This window comes from Capra hircus, chromosome 24 (assembly GCF_001704415.2).
Source record: "Capra hircus breed San Clemente chromosome 24, ASM170441v1, whole genome shotgun sequence".
NCBI classification, from domain to species: domain Eukaryota; kingdom Metazoa; phylum Chordata; class Mammalia; order Artiodactyla; family Bovidae; genus Capra; species Capra hircus.
This window is the reverse complement of record NC_030831.1, coordinates 43222426-43244915: the sequence shown is the minus strand read 5'-3', so window position 1 is coordinate 43244915 and position 22490 is coordinate 43222426. Positions and strand designations below refer to the sequence as shown.

General features: G+C 47.0%; 1 protein-coding gene and 1 long non-coding RNA gene across 11 annotated transcripts in view; one reads left to right on the top strand and one right to left on the bottom strand.

Moving 5' to 3' along the window:
• The window catches only part of PRELID3A (PRELI domain containing 3A), a 53076-nt gene that overhangs the window by 3272 nt on the left and 27314 nt on the right, over window positions 1-22490 (bottom strand). For 3 of the 10 annotated variants that reach the window (XM_018039426.1, XM_018039425.1, XM_018039428.1), the window contains exons 2-5: window positions 12391-12559; window positions 11726-11815; window positions 10603-10673; window positions 6677-10514 (exon numbers count right to left, since the gene is read on the bottom strand). In XM_018039426.1, the coding sequence (XP_017894915.1) occupies window positions 10310-10514; window positions 10603-10673; window positions 11726-11815; window positions 12391-12528 (504 nt within the window). In that variant the 5' untranslated portion in view covers window positions 12529-12559 and the 3' untranslated portion in view covers window positions 6677-10309. Of the gene's footprint in view, window positions 1-703; window positions 859-1012; window positions 3711-6676; window positions 10515-10602; window positions 10674-11725; window positions 11816-12390; window positions 12560-22490 lie in introns of those variants that run through there. The other 7 variants (XR_001297237.2, XR_001297236.2, XR_001297238.2 and 4 more) reach the window with 7 other exon arrangements.
• On the top strand, window positions 10427-10944 carry LOC108633786. Its single transcript, XR_001917152.1, has 2 exons — window positions 10427-10535; window positions 10725-10944. It is a non-coding gene; the product is annotated as an uncharacterized LOC108633786 (long non-coding RNA).

Here is a 22490-nt window from a genome sequence, read left to right as displayed (position 1 = left end):
CCCTTGCCTTGCTGCTCCTAGGTTCTGGAGACATCGGGACTGGGAAGGGAAGCTCTGGGCCTCCCTTATTCAACTACACCTTTCTTTCTCCTTTCCAGCCCCTGGTGAGGAGAAGCTGTAGAGTTGCAAATCATTAGTCTAGAACTCCATAGGAGAACTGTTGTGGGTAAGGGCTGGATTACACACTGATGTGTCAGGACTCCAGTTCTGCTCTCTGCAGAGTGTGCATACATACATACACACAGCTATCAGAATGCACCTCTTCCCCGCATGTTGACCTCTGGCCCACATCTAGAAACGTCTCCTTTGGCTCATCCAAAAAAAAAAAAAAAAAAATTAAGAGCTAAGAACCTACTTAATATAAAACTCTGCTTACACTAGTTAAATGCTCAGGTGCAGTTACCTGGCAGATTGAATTCACAGTGCTGTCCCACTAAAATGTGCATGGTGTGTATACTGATGTATTTTAGAATAGATGTCACTATGTGGAACATTCTCCAGCTGTTTTTGCTGTGGGGTTTTGATGCCAGTGGCACAACCTGAGCCTCTTAACATGTGCACTATTCACAGAGGATGTCAAAGGGCTCCAGCACTGACAGGACACAGTACTCATGAAGCAGGCTCCTGAAAACTGGGGCATTAAGGAGGTCAACTGTGTCCCTGAGGCTTAGAAGCTGAGGGATCACCTGGATGTTCCACTCACCTGGGGGCCCAACACTGGTTCCTGTTCTGGGATGCTCTCAGAGTGGCTCTGGCACATCTATAAACTGAAGAAAGGAGGGAACTTCCTCCCCTAGGGAGCAGTCGGCACAGAGGGGCAGCGTCACTGGAAGGCGTGTTCTTCTTGGCTTTGGGGTCCTGTCATTGCAAGATCTGTCAGTCAGTCCCTGGCCTACCTCCCCTGTTCCTTCCCCTGCGGTGACACAGCAGAAAAGATCACATCCAAACTTTGCTGGGAGTGCAGTGTTTGGGAGAGTGGGAATGCCAAAGAGAGGATTTCTGGAAAGCTTACCTGAATATCAAATTCCTCAGCCAATGTGGTGTAAAAGCTATGGGCAATCACAGAGAAGGAAGGAGAAGCAGCACGATTCTGCAAAGGTGGACAGACCTCCTTAACAGTGTAGCTCCTACAGCAGAGCCGAAGCTGAACGTGAAACAGAAAACAGAGTAGCTTCTTGTTTAAAGGGAAGAAACTTTGTGATCTTAAGACACCTCAAAAGCAGAAGATGCCTGAGAAGATTTCAGCTCTCCATAAGAAAGGGAACATGATTTGGGTCATCCTGTCACAAGGTCATCTCAGGAGTCAGACCCATAGACTGTGAACTTGAACTGAGCACCGTGAACTTAATGGCTCGACATCCCCACTTCTGTGTGGCTCCCTGCAGCAGCCTAAGGCATTCCTCACAGTGCATCTGGTGGTGGACACAGCTTCATGGTAGAAACAGGCTCATTCTGCTCCGCAATAGTAGCGACTGGCAGAAAGAGCTCTGTAGGACCTAAGGGCTTCCACCTTGATAATTGGGGGGGGGGGGTTGGAACAACCATAAATTAGTGAAGCAGAGCCTGGTCTCAGGTATGCGAACTGGCTCTGACTCAGCTGCTCCAGCTTAGCAGTGGAACAACCCTCAGTCCTCACACATTGGGAAAGCTGTGCAGTACTTCCTGACTTCAGCAGTGAGGCTGTTGGATGAGGTGGTCTCCGGGTCACTTAAACCAGGAGAAACACGACGTGGGGTCAGAGTATCCATGCTACAGACACTGAGCAGTGAGTCACTGAGAGCCCAAGTCATGGAACACAAAGTGGGAGGAATCTCTGCAATTCACACTCACCCTTTCACTGAAGTCAAGTGTCGTTAAACAGTACTTCTCTGTATTGACAAACCTGATTATGGCAAAGAGAGGTTCAGTTCTACTATTTGCTATAAAAAAATCTGAGTTTATCTCCCCAAATTTAAAAAGAGATGCATTGACACACATTAATAAGCAAAAAAACAACCCCCTTTTCACCTGCTGTTTTGTGCTGGCACCATCCAATTACTGTTCATCTCCCAACCTGCTGGATGCAAAGGCATGGTCTGTTTTGGTAGGTCTCATCCTGCAATGTGACATGTGCCCCGCTGTGTGACGTGTCCCACTGCAGACATGAAGGGAAGCGAGTGGCTAGGTAGGGTGGGGAGTGGGTACATGTAACACACAATTTAATTGCATTAAATGGAAACAAATGTACAGACAAATCTTGCTGTTCAGCTTAATAAACAAAAACGGTTACCACAGCCATGGCGGAGGTGGGGGTCCCCAGTCTACACACCTCCCATTGTGGTAAGGGATCCCCAGCCCAGAAGCTTATTTCTTTGGCCCTCTCAGCCCTGATTAAAAATATCCAGAGCCAGGCAGATGCTCTTTCCCTGCGAAACTCCATCAGTGAGCAGGTGCAGTAGTGGATTGGAGCCCTCGTATCATTCACGCCACTGTTCACCTCCTGCTTCTGCCTCACACGGCTGCACAGAATGGGCCCCCTCCCCTGGCACAGCTGCTTCCGGTAGCTTCTGGACTCCCATGACTGCAGTACTTGCTGCTGCTCTTCCTCTTTGCTCCATCGCACGTAGCATCTACTACACTGTTCCACGAAGACACGGATCTTTGTCAGATTTCTTCACTGCTACATCCCTAGATTTGGAAAACTATCTTGCATGCAACAGGTGCTCAATAAATGTTTCTGGAGTGAATGGATGAATGAGCAGGTTCAATATGGAAATAAGAGTAAGTCAACAATACAAAGACAGAAGTATTAACATGTCTTCCAAACAACTGACATAGTGTGTAGTCAGTGCACTTTACCACGTAAGTGCCATGCACAGCCATATGCTTCCTTTAAGGTAGGAGTAAAACCCAAAGTCAGAAGTCACTGCGGCCCAAAGGTGGCTGATTAGAATTGGGAAGCCTGAGGCAGCAGCTTCTGCAGCTGCTGGTTCCCTGGAGCCTGCAGAAACCCCACTCTTGTAAATGCCACTCACCACAAGCTCCTCTCCAGGCTCCCGTCCACTCGAGAGCCCTGGTGGAGCCACCAAGCACAGCCCAGCCTCCAGACCGGCTTTTTCCATTAACACATCGGTGGGCAGATATCAGAGACCCTGGAGACCTATAATTGAACTGCTGTGTGAACGCAAATCATGTGTTCATCAGCACTGAGATACTCAGGACCTTTTTACTAATGCCCCTTTCAAAGGATGATAGTTAACGCTTACTAATCATAACATTTTGATTAAAATGTATGTGCCAACTGGGCTGAAATAAAACATCCCAAATGACTTCAAATTTGTCATATTAAAACAGTTTGGCCAAGAAAAGAAAAGAAGGGAAGATATGAAAATAACCTTTATGTTAGATAATACATTTTTAAATATTTTGCTGGGTTTTAGTAGCCAATACTAGCTCCCAGTAGTTGAGCATGTTACTGATTTCACTTGCCCGATGCACAGCAAAACCACCCTGCCAACTCCAGGTTGTGAAGGAAAGTGCAGCATTTACTGCAGGATGCCAGCACAGAGTGAGCACACAGAACGGGCAGCTTGTGACCAAACAGCCAAACTCCCTGACAGCTTTCAGGTAAGCGTTTTTATTTTTATAATACATATTTTAAAATATTTATTTATTTGACTGTGCCAGGTCTTAGTTGTGGGATGAAGGATCTTCAGTTGCAGCATGTGGGATCTAGCTTCCTGACCAGGGACTGAACCCAGGCCCCTTGCATTGGGAATATGGAGTCTTAGCCACTGGACCACCAGGGAAGCCCCCAGGGAAACGTTTTTAAAGGCAAGGTGAGGGAGAGGGTCAGGGGTGCCTGTTCACTTGTGGACATTTGTCCTGACTGGTGGGTGGTGCAGTAACGGGGTGGTATTTCTAGAATCTCTATCATCAACCATCTGGTTCCAACTACTCGAGGGGTCTGCCTGCTGACTGTCAGCACGCAGCTAACTTCTCCACTTGATGGGGGTTACTATCAGCAAACCATCTCAGGACAGGGCTCAAAATATTACCTATAGCCCTTGGGGAGGAACTAAAGGTCCCTGACTTTGTTTAATGGCTAAACCATCATTGCTTTGACCTGCTTGACTGTTGCACTTGCTTCTCCATTTTTGCACTTCTCTGATTAAATGTGCTCTTTGGAAATTGGGCAAGGGCTAAGAGGCTAACATTTTTCTACCAACGAGAGGTGGGGAACACAGGATGGTGGGGTCTGTCACCAGGAAGGCCCCACAAGGTCCTGCTTGGTTTCAAGCACTTTTCCACACCAGGTGGTGTGTAAAGCACTCTCAGCCACAATCCTGATACTCAGCTCTGAAGCAGGTGCTGTGCATGCACTTGTTGTCTATCTGAAAGATGGGAATATAGCCAGGTAGATATTTACCCAAGGTCAGACCTCTAGCCCAGCATCACATGTGAGGTCCAGCCCTGTGCTCATAACCCTGCTTTCTCTCCACCTGCCTTCCCCACTGAGGGCTATGATTCTGAACCCAGTCCTCAAGTTACCACATACTCAGTGAGCACCCAGGGCTGTGCATGCAAAGAAAACATCTCATCTCTGCTTCTGATCAGAAAAATATGTATGTGAATAATTTAGAAAAAATGGCCCAAAGCGATATAAACCTCTAGGAGTTTATAGTAAGTTGCGAGCTGGTATCAGTCAAGAACACTCCTGGAAACAGATTTCATGAAGAGAGGGGGCCCAACATCCCCCAAAGTGTGGTCTGATGATACCTGGATCAGAATCATTTGGGCCTGTGCTTAGGCCTTGGTTTTGATTCCTTCCAAAAGGTAATGAGAGTAGTCACTGAGGAAACTGACACAACATATTAAACACCACATACAACAAACCTATAGCTAACATCATTCTCAAGGGTGAAAAGCTAAGAGCATTCCCTCTAGGATCAGGAATAAGACAAAGATATCCACTGTTGTTGACTTTCATTCAACATAGTGTTGGAAGTCCTAACCATGGCAATCAGAGAAGAAAAATAAAAAGAATCCAAATTGGAAAAGAAGTAAAACTGTTACTGTTGGCAGATGACATCATACTACACAAAGAAAATCCTAAAGATGCTACCAGAAAACTGCTAGAGCTTATTGATGACTTCAGTAAATTTGCGGTATACAAAATTAACATACAGAAATCTCTTGTATTCCTGTGCAATAACAGCAAAAGATCAGAAAGCGAAATTAAGGAAACAATCCCATCTACCATCTCATCAAGATAAACAAAATAGGAATAAACATACCTGAGGGGACAACAGACCTGTACTCTGAAAATTATAAAATGCTAATAAAAGAAATCAGAGATGATACAAACAAATGGAAAGATATATACCATGTTCTTGATTGGAAAAATCAATACTGTCAAAATTACTGTATTACCCAGTGCAATCCCTACCAAATTACCAATGGCAGAATTCCCTGGTGGTCCCATGGTTAAGATTCCACTCTTCCAAAGCTGTAGTTACAAGGGATTAATCTACAAAATACACAAACAGCTCATGCAGCTCCGTATCAAACAGAACAACCCAATCAAAAAATGGACATAAGATCTAAACAGACGTTTCTCCAAAAAAGGGATACGGATGGCCAAAAAACCCATAGGACACCAACATCACTAACTATCAGAGAAACAGAAATCAAAACTATAATGAGGTATCCTTTCACACTGGTCAAAATAGCCACAATTTTCTTCCAGAGTTTTCTTTCACATACACAGGGATTTATTTTAAGGAATTGGCTGCCCTAATTTTGAAGGCTGCCAAGTCCAAAATCTGCAGGGTGAGTTAATTAAGATTCATTCAGCACCCTACTGGTTAGTTTAGGTATCTTGACTAAAACCCAGAGTTCTACAAAAGTTGATTCTGTTGTTTGGGTTTTTTGGTTTTTTTTGGCCAGCTTATTGTTTGTTTCAATGCGGGGACTGAATCTCAGGGCACCCACCTCTGCCATTTTCCATGATATTGCTATTTTTGAAATTTTTTAACCTTAAATTTTGAAATTAATGTAGACTTACTGGAAGCTGCATACCCTTCACCCACTTTTTCAGTAATGTGTGACATAATTGTAGCACAGCACCACAGGCAGGAATTTAACATGCACAGTGCAGCACAGAGTGCTTTTAAAAGATCACTTCAACAAGGCTTGGCTATATGAAATTTCACATTAGGAACAAAAAGACCCTAAAAGCTTCCAGAGAGAAAAAAAAAAAAAAAAGCCATATACAGAGGCTCAGGAAGTGAAGTGGAAAACAATGGAGCAGTGCCTTCAAAATTCTGAGAACAAGTATTTTTACCTACATTTATATGTCCAACCAACCTTTGAGTGAAGAGTGGGAAGAGAAGGGACATTTTCAGATGTGTCAAGTCCTGGAAGCTACTGTGGCATGTCCTTCCCCATTTTATGGTGAAAGAGAAGGCAGGGAGGCCAGGAGACAGGGCTCCAGGAAGGGAGAAAGGCCAACAGCCATTCGGCTGCTGGTCAGAGAGTAAGACGGGCCTCCAGGAAGGACAGCACCAGGGGAGTGAGAACGATGTGTGCAACCTATGGGGTTTGAGCTGCAGGAGAGGACACTGTGAGGTGCTGCGAGAGCAGGTGAAGAATGTGGGGGCATTCAGCCAGGGACTTTGAAAAAATAAACAGATGAAAAGGAAAAGACAATTATTACCTCCAAGGGGAGAAAAGCTACATAAAGACAATATAGAGACTCCCTTGGCGGTCCAAAGCAGGGGCTCAGGTTCCATCTCTGGTCAGGGAACTAGATCCATATACCACAACTAAAGATCCCTCATGCTACAACTAAGACCAGACCCAGTCAAATAAATGTTTTTCTTTTAAAAGAAAATGTAATTAACATATAGCTTTTCACTTAGTAATAAATAGTAGTTATGTATGTTTTAATTATAGAAACAATGTGATTTTAACCATAAGTTACAACACAGCTATACTGGAGATGGGAAGATGTGAGAGAGAAAATAACCATCTATCATAGCAGGAAGTCAACAGATTTCATCTAAAATTGTTGAATCAAGAAATAGCAGAGTATGCTCATGTATTTTAGGAATCTAACAGTAAATGCCAAAACTGCCAAGAGAGTCTACAGAAGGGTAGAAGCATCCTCTGTGGAAAGGGTAAGAGGGATTGTTTTTGTCATAAATCTTTTAACTATTTTACCTTTAAAGCTATGTGCATAAAAGTCTCAAAAATAAAACTGAATTTTAATTTTGAATTGGAAATATTAATATCAAAGGAAAAGCAGTATCTAAAAAAATGTGGTAGAATACAGTTCCAACCCTCCTTTATGGAGAGCTTCTCTAGAATTATCATTTAAAACACACACAAATTTTATTTTTGAAGATTGAGAAAATTAAAACTCCCAGTTGGAGATACCTTGATGTCAGCAAAACAGCTGAGAGCTTGGAACCACCAGCCCAGGATGCAGTCCAGGGGAGGGTCCCAGACGGTGTGCAGTCTCATCACAGCCACAGGACAGAGCAAATGGCTCTCCTGGCCAATCCTAACTATGCCTGTGTCACTATCAGGTTGGATGCCTGACTCTAGCATGTACAGATCCGTGAAGAAGTAAGACAGGGACACACGTCAGCTATGTCTGAGGTAACAGCTGGTGGCCAGATGTGTGAAGAGACAGTGAGCCTGTGGATCAAGGGCAAGGGAGGGGAATGGGGCATCCTCTGCAAAGAGAAAGCTCTTTAGTGAGACCCCAAGAGTCGGCAGGAGAGCTGGCACTGAGGGGAGGACAGATGAGACTGAGGGAAGGACAAAGGAGGCCCCCACAGCTGTCTGAGCAAACCAGGCTCAGGCGCAGCAGAGCAGGCACGTAGGCTCAACGTGCAGTGGACAGCATGGCAGCCTGCCCTGCTCCCAGCAAGTCTGCCCCATAAGCAGTGCCACTGGCCAGGCCTCCTGTCCTGTGAGGTCACGGCTGACCAGCCTGATGATGGCTGTGACCTGGGAGCTCCCGCCTCTCCCAGTCCAGCCAGGACCATGCTCTGGACTCGCTGCTTCTTTTCTCTTTCTTTTTTTGGTGAGGCATCATTAAAGATTGAGGCAGTTGAGCTCTAGTTTGTGAGGCAAGAGAATGTGATAGGGTCCACAATTCAAAGCAACAGCATCAGACACACACCAAACACATGCACACTCAAGTAGGATGCTCAGCAGTCAAGCAGGCTCTCTGCTTGTGATCACTTAGTGGTGCATTCAAGGAAGAAGGTCATGACCTTGGGTTCAAGGTGAAGTTTCTGGCAAACCTATGCATCAGTGCCTTAGGCAAAAAGCAGGAAGCTCTTTAAAGGAGCCCAAGCCACAGGGCTCATGTCTGCTGACTGAAGCGCCAAGTGTGCATATGTGCTGCAGACAGACCAACTGAGGGTGGGAAGCGGGGCCAGAGCTTGAAAAGCCACGAGTAGGAGGACTTCCAGGGCAGGAGAGTAAGGATTCTCTCAGCAGAGGGAGCAGTGAACTCTGACCTTATGAAGCAGAGATGACTGCTGACCATGCCAGCATCAAATCTTCCCTGACACCCCAGATGCTCAGGGGAGGAAAACAAGAGTATTTGAGAAGCTCAAGGAGATGCTGGGAAACGACTTTGAGCACTAAAAACGAAGGGCCAGTGATGGCACACGGCTGGCAGCAGCAGGAAGGGCGGCCTACTGGCCACAGTGCTGACATCTGGGCCCAAGGCATCTGCACAACATCATGGGCAGGCACTCCAGTCTTACTCCCAATAAAATCCCCTTCAGATCAGCCCTCCACACTGGACCTGCTGGTGAGACCCTCCTGCTAAGGACACAGCAGTCCCACAACACACGACTGCGTGCTGAGAACCGCTTTAAGGAAAAGCCAAACTGCCCTTGGAGACGAGATGACAAACCTGAACACAAATCTCGCCACAAAACAAGCTGGTGGGCCAGGAGGAGGATGAAACCAGTTCGGTCTTTCTCTACAGGGCTGGGCCCGCACAGAGCTGCATCCCGCAGACCCCTCCCAGCACGCCGGCGGCACACACCACTGGGAGCCCAGTGGGCACCACATCCTCCTGGTTCAGGAATCCTGTAGTTACCGCCGCTAAGCGCGGGGGGCGCTGCAGGCCTCTTTAGCTCAGTGCGCGTTCCGCATTTTCAATTATCCACTCAATAGCGGCCCAGCCCTGGAGCAACACAGAGAGAAGCCAGTGCGCTGTCAGAGGTCGTCCTGCTGTCTCACCAAGCAGCAGACAGCGAGCTACTCAGGTCAGGTGAACGCAAAGGAGACACCAGGCCCAGAAACAAGGCAGGCAGCACACAGAATTCCAGCCCCAGCCAGAGCTCCATGGAGCCCCACCCCATCCCTGCTGTCACCTCCTGAGGCCCCTCAGACCTCTCCGTGAGTGGCCCCTAACCTCCGCTCCTCAACCTCGGGTGTAGGATAACCCACCTCTCCACCTCCGTCTCCCTCACCAGCAGGGAGCTAGCTGCCCCAGGGTGCCCCTGACCTGGCCTGGGGTGCTGTGGGATGGTAACGACAGCTGGAGAAGCCATGATTTTCCACAGGCCTCCAGCACAGCAGCCCCTAAACACAGAAAATGAGAGGCCTGGATTTAGCCTCACTGAGTTTTCCCTGACTTTTCTCATAAAGAGCTAAGGGACTCTGTCCTTGCTGAGAGTTGCCTTCCTCGTAGAAATGTTCTTTTCGGCAAACGCTCAGGCCTGCCCTAAGCTAGACCATGGACACACAAAATGAGTCATGCCAGCTCTGTCCTCTGGGCTTGAAGTGTGATGAGTGCTGCTCTGGGTCGGAAGTGGAGGACACTACCCTGAGCTAAGCTACTCTCAACCTTCCTCAAATCTGGATTTTTCTAGAAACACGGCAGACTGGTCCTGTATTGTGACTGGACAAATGCACCTAAATTCAAGCATAAATGGCTCTCAGCCAAGCCCTGACCTGAATGCGCTAGGAAGGGAAGGCTTAGGTGCCGTGCCATTGGTTGCAGACAGAAACCAAAGGGGAAGGGAGAGCAGGGGATGGCAGAGAGGGGACTGCATGCCCAGGCAAAGAGTTGGGCCCTGGCACCCACACAGCCTGGGACCCATCCCTCCCAAGGTCCCTCTACAAGGCTCACTCCCAAATCCTGCCAGAGGTACTCAAAATGCCAGTTAAATACAAAACTGCTAAAAATGTTGAGTGTCCTGCATGCCCACGCCCACACTTGTCCTGGATGTGTGGGTGTCTTGTTTAAGAGCCCTGGTAGCTCAGCTGCTGCTGGAAGTGGTGGCTTGCCTCGCTAGCCTCTGTTCCCCACAGGCCTGGGGCCCTCCCCACTGCATACGCTCAGTAGGATGCCCACTCCTTTGGCCACCAGCCCCCCAACAGTGAGAGATGGTACCTTCTTTGCGTTGGATGATATCGTGTTGGCCATTAAACTCTCCAGATAGCTGCCAAGGCTGACTCCCTTCACGGTGATGACAGCTTCCTGGGTGAGCACGGTCCTGCAGGAGAGCGCGCTGGAGGTGAGAGGCTGAGCAGTCTGGAGAGGGAGCCCCCGCCCTGTCCCGCCCCAGAGTTCAGTCCACTTACTTTCCTGGGTCCTCCGGGTGGGGTGTGTACACCAGCCTCTCACTCACTGACACCAAGTTTGTGAGTGTGATCTTAAAAAAGGACACAATGGCTGTAGGTTCTTCTCTTGCATTTCTTCCCAGACTGCCCACACTCTCACAACTCCACACCTGCACTTACTGGAGCCAGAGCAGAAGGAACGCCGAGGCCCGCGCATCCTGGCCGCTGTTCTGGAGACACCACCCTCCCTCCACACCCCACACAAACCTGAGCCTGGCTCATGAGCAGTCACCACTGTATTTGCAATGTTTTTATGCAAGACGCTGTGTTTAATAAACCTTATTTTCTTTCCTTGATCCTCAACCACACTGTGTAGTCTGCTCTTTGTTTTTCAGAGGAGGAGCATGAGACGCAGAAAGGCTGATCACTAACTCTCGTAGCCACACAGCAACTTGGTGATCACCTGCCCTCCCCAAAGCCTTTCCTTCGACCTTCCTCCTCCCCTTCCTCCGGAGCCAGAACTAGTCCCCTCTACAGACAGCTCAGCTTTCTGCAAAGAGGAAGTGGAATTTTCTAAGTAGAGAGAGAGCAATATATAAACCGTCAGGAATGGCCAATGTACAAATACCCGCCCAGCTCACTCTGCCTCTGTGGAAGGGCTGCCTGGCCTGAGGGAAGGGGCCGTTGACTAAGGTCCAGGGGGTCAACTGGGAGTTTGCACCTGCAGTGACCCCACCCACAGAATAAGGGGCTGGCATAACCATGCTCCAGCCCACCCAATTCCCCCAACACTCTCTCTGAAATTGCATCAGGCCAATATCAATGGTTCCTGATTGTGAGACAGGAGAGAGGAAGGCAGGAGGAAGTGGCTGTTTCAGTGGCTGCTAAGAGACACATATGCTGCTGCGGGCAAGGCAGCAGCTGAGAGGGGGCGGGGGGCAATAGGGAGGCAGGAGTCTGTCCCCTGGTTACAAAGGTGTGTTCACATCATTATGTGTGTTCTTCAGTATGTTTTAACACTGGAATAAAAAGACAAGATACTGCTAAAGCAAATTCAGCCTTTCTTTTAAAAGATCACAGACCAAAGGTGGGCTGGAAACACAATTAAATGAAGACATTATACACCATTATGGCTATTGCTTACATTGCTGGAGCAGAGCTCCATTTTCTTTTCTACTGGATCCACGATAGAATGTTCTCTGATGTATGTCAAAGTTCTACTGGTCCCCAAAATCTGAAAAACAAACCAGCATGGTGACATTGTCATACCCTCAAACACTGCATGTCACTTCAGATCAGCTACTAACTTCTTCAATCAGGCTGCAGCAGCACCTCCAGCAACTGTTGTCCAGCAGATGGGACAGACGGACACATAAATCAGGGATGGAGGGACCGGCACTGAGATGGAGGCGAAAGTGGGGCAGGACCTGGGGCACCGAAGCCAAGGTCTGGCTGATAAGTCAGCTGAGGACCAAGTCCCCTGCCCCACCCCACTGACCACCGCTGTGCAGAGCCAGCTCTGGGGCTCAGGCCACACCTGGCAGGGTGATGGAGCTGCAATGGGGCATTCAGAGGTGGGAAGGGGGGTTGTGGGGGTTTAGGTTTCCTGTGGGGGGGGATTCTCTGCCACAGGTGGGTCAGTGGACATGCTGAACACTCAAGTGAACAATTAATTCACAGAGAACAAACTATCTCTCAGGCTTCCCAGAAATCCCAAATGGGAAGGTTGACACTCCCTACGTATGGGTGCCAGCCAGGCTGGCAGGTATAGACAGGCTGTTGGTGTAGCTGGGCTCCCAAGGGGCTCACCGCTCTCACGAGGCTGGGCAGTCCCCACTCGGTGCTGAGGAGGCGGTGGCTGTGAAGCCGGCCCCGGCCATCCACACTGCGCTCCAGCACGTCGACACCCACAACACAGGGGTTCATGGGATTCGGGTACTTCCTCATGGCTGCCTTGATGACTGTGTCCCACGGGTGGCTGGAGGAGACACAACCACCAGCATTGAGTGGCAGTGTGTTCAAAGTCAGATCAACCTGATCCTCGAGCTTGTTCCAGATCCTGGATCCCTGGTCCTCCCAGCAACCAGGGTGTAGGCAGGGGTGCAGAGCAGGCTCAGGCTGGGCCAGTCCTGCTTAGCTGAGGATCCCTCCTTTGCCAGTCCCCCATAGCCTAAGGAGGCAGGACACTTTGGTATGGGGCTTCTGGACAGTGACACAATGTTCCCATCCCCTACCTGTCACTGCCACTTACCTCAACACACACACTAACTATGCTGCTCCACAGGCTGCAAGGCCAAGGCCCATTTCTGCCTCTGCCCACACAGCCGCAGTGACTTCAGGGGCCCTTTGCTGACCACCCACCTGCCTCCGCACTGCAGCCTCATGCCACAAGCAAGGACGGCACACCTGCCTAGCTATGAGGTCCAGAGCAACTGCTTTGCTCCAACTTCTAAGCAGTATGTGACCTGAAATGGCTACGTATTTTTTTCTGATTATTAACGTGGCTGAATTTTGAAAAATAATGAAAAAGATGAGGAAAACAAAAATCCACAATTCCACTATCTGGAGACAAATCTGTGTGTTCCCATGCCACCCCCAAGGCTTATCCTGCAGACGCCATCCCTCCCTCTGGTCCTGAGCCCTGGAGAGGGGTGGACACCAGTGTCTCTGTTGGTTTCCTGCCATCAGAGCCTGCACAGCTGCCCCTGCTCCCAGGGCTCCAGGCCCGCTGAGGCCGAATGCCATAGGGCCACAAAGGGCACAGAGTCAGGTCCTCAGGGAGGTCATTCCCCAGGCCTTGCTGTCCTGACCATTCCTCCAGGAGGTACCCAGCAAGCATCTGGCCCCAGAGGCAGGTGTCTCCAGCCACCAAGGCAGGGGTCTCCGCAACATGTCCTTCCCCAGATGACAGTCCAGACTCAAGACCTGGAGACATGCATCCACACACAGACATGTACAATATCACAAGGCTATTTTCAGAAATAGAGGACTGTAACTAGCTGCACAAAAGGTCACCCTGTGGTATAGCCAGTCCCCTCTGGCAGATTATTTTGATTGTGTCCAACCTTTACTGTAAAATGAAGGCAGTAGTAAACATGTGTGCACACCAGCCTCTCAACATGTCTATCTGTCCTTAGGATATATTTATAGAGTGGAATTACTAAATTAAACATCAAAGATCATGAACATATTGCAGAATGTTCCATGTTTGATGTCTTTTTTAAATATAACTTTATCATTGGTCATTGACCATGAAATTTACTTTGTCAAATTCACTGACCATGAATTTACTTTATCCTCATAAAAGGCTCAGCTCAGCCACTCAGTTGTGTCCAACGTTTTGTGACCCCATGGACTGCAGCACGCCAGGCCTCCCTGTCCATCATCAACTCCCGGAGTTTACTCAAACTCATGTCCATCTAGTTGGTGATGCCATCCAACCATCTTATCCTCTGTCATCCCCTTCTCCTCCCACCTTCAATCTTTTCCAGCATCAGGGTCTTTTCAAATGAGTCAGCTCTTCGCATCACGTGGCCAAAGTATTGGAGTGTCAGGTTCAACATCAGTCCTTCCAATGAATATTCAGGACTGATTTCCTTTAGGATGGACTGGTTGGATCTCTTTGCAGTCCAAAGGACTCTCAAGAGTCTTCTCCAACACTATAGTTCAAAAGCATCAATTCTTCATGCTCAGCTTTCTTTACAGTCCAATTCTCACATCCATACATGACTACTGGAAAAACCATAGCCTTGACTATGCCAAACCTTTGTTGGCAAAATAACGTCTCTGCTTTTTAATATACTGTCTAGGTTGGTCATAACTTTTCTTCCAAGGAGAAAGCGTCTTTTAATTTCATGGCTGCAGTCACCATCTGCAGTGATTTTGGAGCCCAAAAAAATAAAGTCTGACATTGTTTCCACTGTTTCCCCAACTACTTCCCATGAAGTGATGGGACCAGATGCCATGATCTTGGTTTTCTGAATGATGAGCTTTAAGCCAACTTTTTCACACTCTTTCACTTTCATCAAGAGGCTCTTTAGTTCTTCACTTTCTGCCATAAGGGTGGTGTCATCTGCATATCTGAGGTGATTGATAGTTCTCCCGGCAATCTTGATTCCAGCTTGTGCTTCCTCCAGCCCAGGGTTTCTCATGATATACTGTGCATAGAAGTTAAATAAGCAGGGTGACAATATATAGCCTTGACGTACTCCTTTTCCTATTTGGAAACAGTCTGTTGTTCCATGTCCAGTTCTAACTGCTGCTTGCTGACCTGCTTACAAATTTCTCAAGAGGCAGGTCAGGTGGTCTGGTATTCCCATCTCTTTCAGAATTTTCCACAGCTTATTGTGATCCACACAGTCAAAGGCTTTGGCATAGTCAATAAAGCAGAAATAGATGTTTTTCTGGAACTCTCTTGCTTTCTTAGTGATCCAGCAGATGTTGGCAATTTGATCTCTGGTTCCTCTGCCTTTTCTAAAACCAGCTTGAACATCTGGAAGTTCACGGTTCACGTATTGCTGAAGCCTGGCTTGGAGAATTTTGAGCATTACTTTACTAGCATGTGCGATGAATGCAATTGTGCAGTAGTTTAAGCATTCTTTGGCATAAAAGGCTCATCCCAGGTAAAAAAAGTTAGCAAGAGGATGCAGATGACAGTCAGGCCTCCCAGCCCCTACTCCACGATCTTTCAGTCACACCAATGGCCTTCACACTCAGGTCTAGACACCCTGCTCTTTAATACAGAAATGTTTTTCCAAGCTGTGGAATTGTGTCATTGTGCTAAATGCATCCACTAGATCCAACATAAGGGGATGAAGGAGCAGAGACAAGACTGGTCCCGATCACTCAGCAGAGTACAGGGAGACTCTCTTCTTGGGAAACCACCATCAGGGCCACAGTGCACCACACTTGGGGGAAGAAGGGAGCACCCACAGACTCATGAGAACAGAAGGGGGAGCTTTCTCAGTGAGTGAAGCTGTATGTGCACTTTGTAAGTCAAGCTCCCAGACAGGTCCCATAAAAATCATTATGCAGAATAGGCTATGGCTTCTCAGATTACTTGAAACTATCTAAAAGTTGACAAATATTTGTAATCAAGCACATCTCACAAAAAGTTTCTTTTATATAGAAACCTTGCATCTTTCTAACATGATTTCAACTAAGCACAATGTGTTTAAAATATTCATAAAAATAATTCCATTTTTAACTACAAGGTTTAAGTATACAAGTTAGTATCACACACGTCTTGGTCAAAGAAAATAGCTCAGGGACTTGCCTTATAGTCCAGTGGTTAAGAATCTGCCTGCCACTGCAGGGGACATAAGTTGGATCTCAGGTCCAGGATGATCCCACAAGCCCATGAGCAACAACTACTGAGTCTGTGTACCTATAGACTGTGCTCCACAACAAGAGAAGCTACCACAATGAGAAGCCTGTACATCACAACAAAGGGCAGCCCCTGCTTACCACAACTGGAGAAAGCCTGAGCACAAAATGATGACTCAGCACAGCTAAATATAAAAACTTTCTTTTTTTAAAGGAAAAAAAATAGCCCAGTACTCACTTGATTGGCTAAAGCTGAGGAGTCGAAAATATCAAGTGTTGGGAGAACATGGAAGCAGGAACCCAGGCCCACAGGTGAATATATGAACCGGCCCCACCCCTGGGAGATGAAATTCATCCTTGGGATAAAGGTCCCCAGCCAAGGCTCAGAGTGATACAGAGGCCTGGGAGCTGCCCCAGGAAGGCCTCTATGCCTGCATTTTGAGAACGCATCAGCAGCAGCACTGAGGGCTGGGGGCACATGGCTGGGCTAGCAGCCAGGAAGGGGGCAATTCTGGGTACCACACCAGGGTACTAAAAAGGAAGAACAAGGCAGCTCTATGCTCAGAGAGTGTGTAGGAAAGAGGAAGTGGGGTGAGGTCTGAGGTCTTGCCTACAGCAACCCATGGTAAGGGGCAGTGGGCTGAGCAAACAGCAGTCATGAGACTCCCACAGCCCAGGGGAGGGTGCTGGTGCTCATCATTCCATCCTCCTCTTTTGCATAATTCCAAAACATCCATAATGACTCAAAAAAAAAAAAAAAAAAGATGTAGGAAAAGTCCTTGGAGCCCAAGCAATCTTGGGCAGTCCAGCAGTTCTTGAAGTGAGGACAACAAAGCTCGCTCCCAGGCCCCTCTGGGAGCCTGGCCGCTGCGGAGAGGGCCTGGCCGCTGCGGAGAGGGCCTGGCCGCTGCGGAGAGGGCCTGGCCGCTGCGGAGAGGGCCTGGCCGCTGCGGAGAGGGCCTGCCCTCCTCGCTGCAGGACGCCAGCCGAGGCTGCAGGAGCCCCTGTGAGGCCACAACTGTCGGCCTCTCCCCAGGAGTAACAACCAGGCCAGGCTGTTTGGCACTCACTGCGAAGCTGTGCACTCAGAAAGTCCACCAGCACCAGGGTCTGTCCCTGATAAGAGAGTAAGGCCCCACACCGGGTCCCCTGGCTCTGGGCAAAAGCACAAGAAGGACTGGGAGGCCTCACTGTGGTTGGAAGCGCTTGTGGCTATGGGATAGGGAGGGGGTGCTGGGTTGGGGGGAGTCCAGTGGTCTAGTCCAGTGCTTCCCAGCTATCACTCCTCCTCTAAACCACTGAACACAAACTGTAGTCATTCAGACATGAGTGTTGGACAGGAGTCTGCTCAAAGATCAATGAAGTGATCCTGTTACTTAGAGAAAAATACCTGACAGCATTTGGTGCCAAAGATAGAGTTTGAGCTTCACAGAGACAATCGGACTTTTAGAAAGCTGGCATCACTATCAGATGCTTGCCCCACATTGTACCCAGTAACCACACAGCCTGGTGACCAGTGCAACACGTCACAATTCACAGGGAAAAGGAGTCATTCAAAGTACCAGACAGGCCAATTACTCTGGTCAGTCGTGGTGTCAGGTTTCCTGCTGCAATTAATCTGAGAAACTACGGTTTGTTTTGCTGTAGTGGCAAAGAAGAGCCATGACTATTTTTAAAGATTTCTGAAATACTGCTACCTTTCCCATGTAGGTTTTACTCATATACAGTGTGTGAGGCTGCGTTTTTATCATTTACTTCAGCCAAAACAACAACACTGAATGCAGAAGCTGATGGAAGCATCAAGTCAGTATCTATGCTGCCTGACATTACAGAAATTGGCAAAAAATAAACAGCGCCACTCTTACTACTTGTAAGGGTTTTGGAAGCTACAGGTTTTTTTAATTTAAAAAATGCTATTTATGTTAATGTAATGTGTTTATTAAGGAAGATGTAAGGAGATACCCCTCGTCCAAGGTAAGGAGCAGCAGCTGTGCTTTGCTGGAGCAGCCGTGAAGAGATACCCCATGCCCAAGGTAAGAGAAACCCAAGTAAGATGGTAGGTGTTGCAAGAGGGCATCAGAAGGCAGACAAACTGAAACCATACTCACAGAAAACTAGTCAATCTAATCACACTAGGACGACACAGCCTTGTCTAACTCAATGAAACCAAGCCATGCCCGCGGGGCAACCCAAGACAGGCGGGTCATGGTGGAGAGGTCTGACAGAATGTGGTCCACTGGAGAAGGGAATGGCAAACCACTTCAGTATTCTTGCCTTGAGAACCCCATGAACAGTACGAAAAGGCAAAATGATAGGATACTAAAAGAGGAACTCTCGAGGTCAGTAGGTGCCCAATATGCTACTGGAGATCAGTGGAGAAATAACTCCAGAAAGAATGAAGGGATGGAGCCAAAGCAAAAACAATACCCAGCTGTGGATGTGACTGGTGATAGAAGCAAGATCTGATGCTGTAAAGAGCAATATTGCATAGGAACCTGGAATGTCAGGTCCATGAATCAAGGCAAATTGGAAGTGGTCAAACAAGAGATGGCAAGAGTGAACGTCGACATTCTAGGAATCAGCAAACTAAAATGGACTGGAATGGGTGAATTTAACTCAGTTGACCATTATATCTACTACTGCGGGCAGGAATCCCTCAGAAGAAATGGAGTAGCCATCATGGTCAACAAGAGAGTCTGAAATGCACTACTTGGATGCAGTCTCAAAAACGACAGAATGATCTCTGTTCGTCTCCAAGGCAAACCATTCAATATCACAGTTATCCAAGTCTATGCCCAACCAGTAACGCTGAAGAAGCTGAAGTTGAACGGTTCTGTGAAGACCTACAAGACCTTTTAGAACTAACACCCAAAAAAGATGTCCTTTTCATTATAGGGGACTGGAATGCAAAAGTAGGAAGTCAAGAAACACCTGGAGTAACAGGCAAATTTGGCCTTGGAATGCAGAATGAAGCAGGGCAAAGACTAATAGAGTTTTGCCAAGAAAATGCACTGGTCATAGCAAACACCCTCTTCCAACAACACAAGAGAAGACGCTACACATGGACATCACCAGATGGTCAACACCGAAATCAGATAGATTATATTCTTTGCAGCCAAAGATGGAGAAGCTCTATACAGTCAACAAAAACAAGACCAGGAGCTGACTGTGGCTCAGATCATGAACTGCTTATTGCCAAATTCAGACTCAAATTGAAGAAAGTAGGGAAAACCCCTAGACCATTCAGGTATGACCTAAATCAAATCCCTTATGATTATACAGTGGAAGTGAGAAATAGATTTAAGGGCCTAGATCTGATAGATAGAGTGCCTGATGAACTATGGAATGAGGTTCGTGACACTGTACAGGAGACAGGGATCAAGACCATCCCCATGGAAAAGAAATGCAAAAAAGCAAAATGGCTGTCTGAGGAGGCCTTACAAATAGCTGTGAAAAGAAGAGAGGCGAAAAGCGAAGGAGAAAAGGAAAGATATAAGCATCTGAATGCAGAGTTCCAGGGAATACCAAGAAGAGATAAGAAAGCCTTCAGCGATCAATGCAAAGAAATAGAGGGAAACAACAGAATGGGAAAGACTAGAGATCTCTTCAAGAAAATTAGAGATACCAAGGGAACATTTCATGTAAAGATGGGCTTGATAAAGGACAGAAATGGTATGGACCAAACAGAAGCAGAAGATATTAAGAAGATGTGGCAAGAATACACAGAAGAACTGTACAAAAAAGATCTTCACGACCCAGATAATCATGATGGTGTGATCACTAATCTAGAGCCAGACATCCTGGAATGTGAAGTCAAGTGGGCCTTAGAAAGCATCACTATGAACAAAGCTAGTGGAGATGATGGAATTCCAGTTGAGCTGTTTCAAATCCTGAAAGATGATGCTGTGAAAGTGCTGCACTCAATATGCCAGCAAATTTGGAAAACTCAGCAGTGGCCACAGGACTGGAAGAGGTCAGTTTTCATTCCAATTCCAAAGAAGGGCAGTGCCAAAGAATGCTCAAACTACGACACAATTGCACTCATCTCACATGCTAGTAAAGTAATGCTCAAAATTCTCCAAGCCAGTCTTCAGCAATACGTGAATCGTGAACTTCCAGATGTTCAAGCTGGTTTTAGAAAAGGCAGAGGAACCAGAGATCAAATTGCCAACATCCGCTGGATCATGGAAAAAGCAAGAGAGTTCCAGAAAAACATCTATTTCTGCTTTATTGACTATGCCAAAGCCTTTGACTGTGTGGATCACAATAAGCTGTGGAAAATTCTGAAAGAGATGGGAATACCAGACCACCTGACCTGCCTCTTGAGAAATCTGTATGCAGGTCAGGAAGCAGCAGTTAGAACTGGACATGGAACAACAGGCTGGTTTCAAATAGGAAAAGGAGTACGTCAAGGCTGTATATTGTCACCCTGCTTATTTAACTTCTATGCACAGTACATCATGAGAAACGCTGGACTGGAAGAAACACAAGCTTGAATCAAGATTGCCGGCAGAAATATCAATCACCTCAGATATGCAGATGATACCACCCTTATGGCAGAAAGTGAAGAGGAACTCAAAAGCCTCTTGATGAAAGTGAAAGTGGAGAGTGAAAAAGTTTGCCTAAAGCTCAACATTCAGAAAACGAAGATCATGGCATCTGGTCCCATCACTTCATGGGAAATAGATGGGGAAACAGTGGAAACAGTGTCAGATTTATTTTGGGGGGCTCCAAAATCACTGCAGATGGTGACTGCAGCCATGAAATTAAAAGATGCTTACTCCTTGGAAGCAAAGTTATGACCAATCTAGATAGTATATTCAAAAGCACAGACATTACTTTGCTGACTAAGGTCCGTCTAGTCAAGGCTATGGTTTTTCCAGTGGTCATGTATGCATGTGAGAGTTGGACTGTGAAAAAGGCTGAGCGCCAAAGAATTGATGCTTTTGAACCGTGGTGTTGGAGAAGACTCTTGAGAGTCCCTTGGACTGCAAGGAGATCCAACCAGTCCATTCTGAAGGCGATCAGCCCTGGGATTTCTTTGGAAGGAATGATGCTAAAGCTGAAACTCCAGTACTTTGGCCACCTCATGTGAAGAGTTGACTCATTGGAAAAGACTCTAATGCTGGGAGGGATTGGGGGCAGGAGGAGAAGGGGACGACCGAGGATGAGATGGCTGGATGGCATCACTGACTCGATGGACGTGAGTCTGAGTGAACTCCGGGAGTTGGTGATGGACAGGGAGGCCTGGCGTGCTGCAATGCATGGGGTCGCAAACAGTTGGACACAACTGAGCGACTGAACTGAACTGAACGTGTTTATTATGGTTAATGTTAATAAATATTTTAAATTTATCACTTAATTTCTCATATGGTAAATATTAGTAGATTTAACCCACACCAAAATGGTGCTGTGAAAATGCTGCACTCAATATGCCAGCAAATTTGGAAAACTCACCAGTGGCCACAGAACTAGAAAAGGTCAGTTTTCATACCAATCCCAAAGAAAGGCAATGCCAAAGAATGCTCAAACTACCGCACAATTGCACTCATCTCACATGCTAGTAAAGTAATGCTCAAAATTCTCCAAGCCAGGCTTCAGCAATACGTGAACTGTGAACTTCCAGATGTTCAAGCTAGTTTTAGAAAAGGCAGAGGAACCAGAGATCAAATTGCCAACATCTGCTGGATCACTAAGAAAGCAAGAGAGTTTCAGAAAAACATCTATTTCTGCTTTATTGACTATGCCAAAGCCTTTGACTGTGTGGATCACAATAAGCTGTGGAAAATTCTGAAAGAGATGGGAATACCAGACCATCTGACCTGCCTCTTGAGAAATCTGTATGCAGGTCAGGAAGCAACAGTTAGAACTGGACATGGAACAACAGACTGTTTCCAAATAGGAAAAGGAGTACGTCAAGGCTGTATATTGTCACCCTGCTTATTTAACTTCTATGCATAGTACATCATGAGAAACGCTGGGCTGGAAGAAGCACAAGCTGGAATCAAGATTGCTGGGAGAACTATCAATCACCTCAGATATGCAGATGATACCACCCTTATGGCAGAAAGTGAAGAGGAACTAAAAAGCCTCTTGATGAAAGTGAAAGAGGAGTGTGAAAAAGTTGGCTTAAAGCTCAATATTCAGAAAATGAAGATCATGGCATCTGGTCCCATCACTTCATGGGAAATAGATGGGGATACAGTGTCAGACTATTTTTGGGGGGGCTTCAAAATCACTGCAGATGGTGATTGTAGCCATGAAATTAAAAGACGCTTACTCCTTGGAAAGAAAGTTATGACCAATCTAGATAGCTTATTCAAAAGCAGAGACATTACTTTGCCAACAAAGGTCCGTCTGTCTAGTCAAGGCTATGGTTTTTCCAGTGGTCATGTATGGATGTGAGAGGTAGACTGTGAAGAAAGCTGAGTGCTGAAGAATTGATGCTTTTGAACTGTGGTGTTGGAGAAGACTCTTGAGAGTCCCTTGGACTGCAAGGAGATCCAACCAGTCCATCCTAAAGGAGATCAGTCCTGGGCATTCATGGGAAGGACTGATGCTGAAGCTGAAACTCCAATACTTTG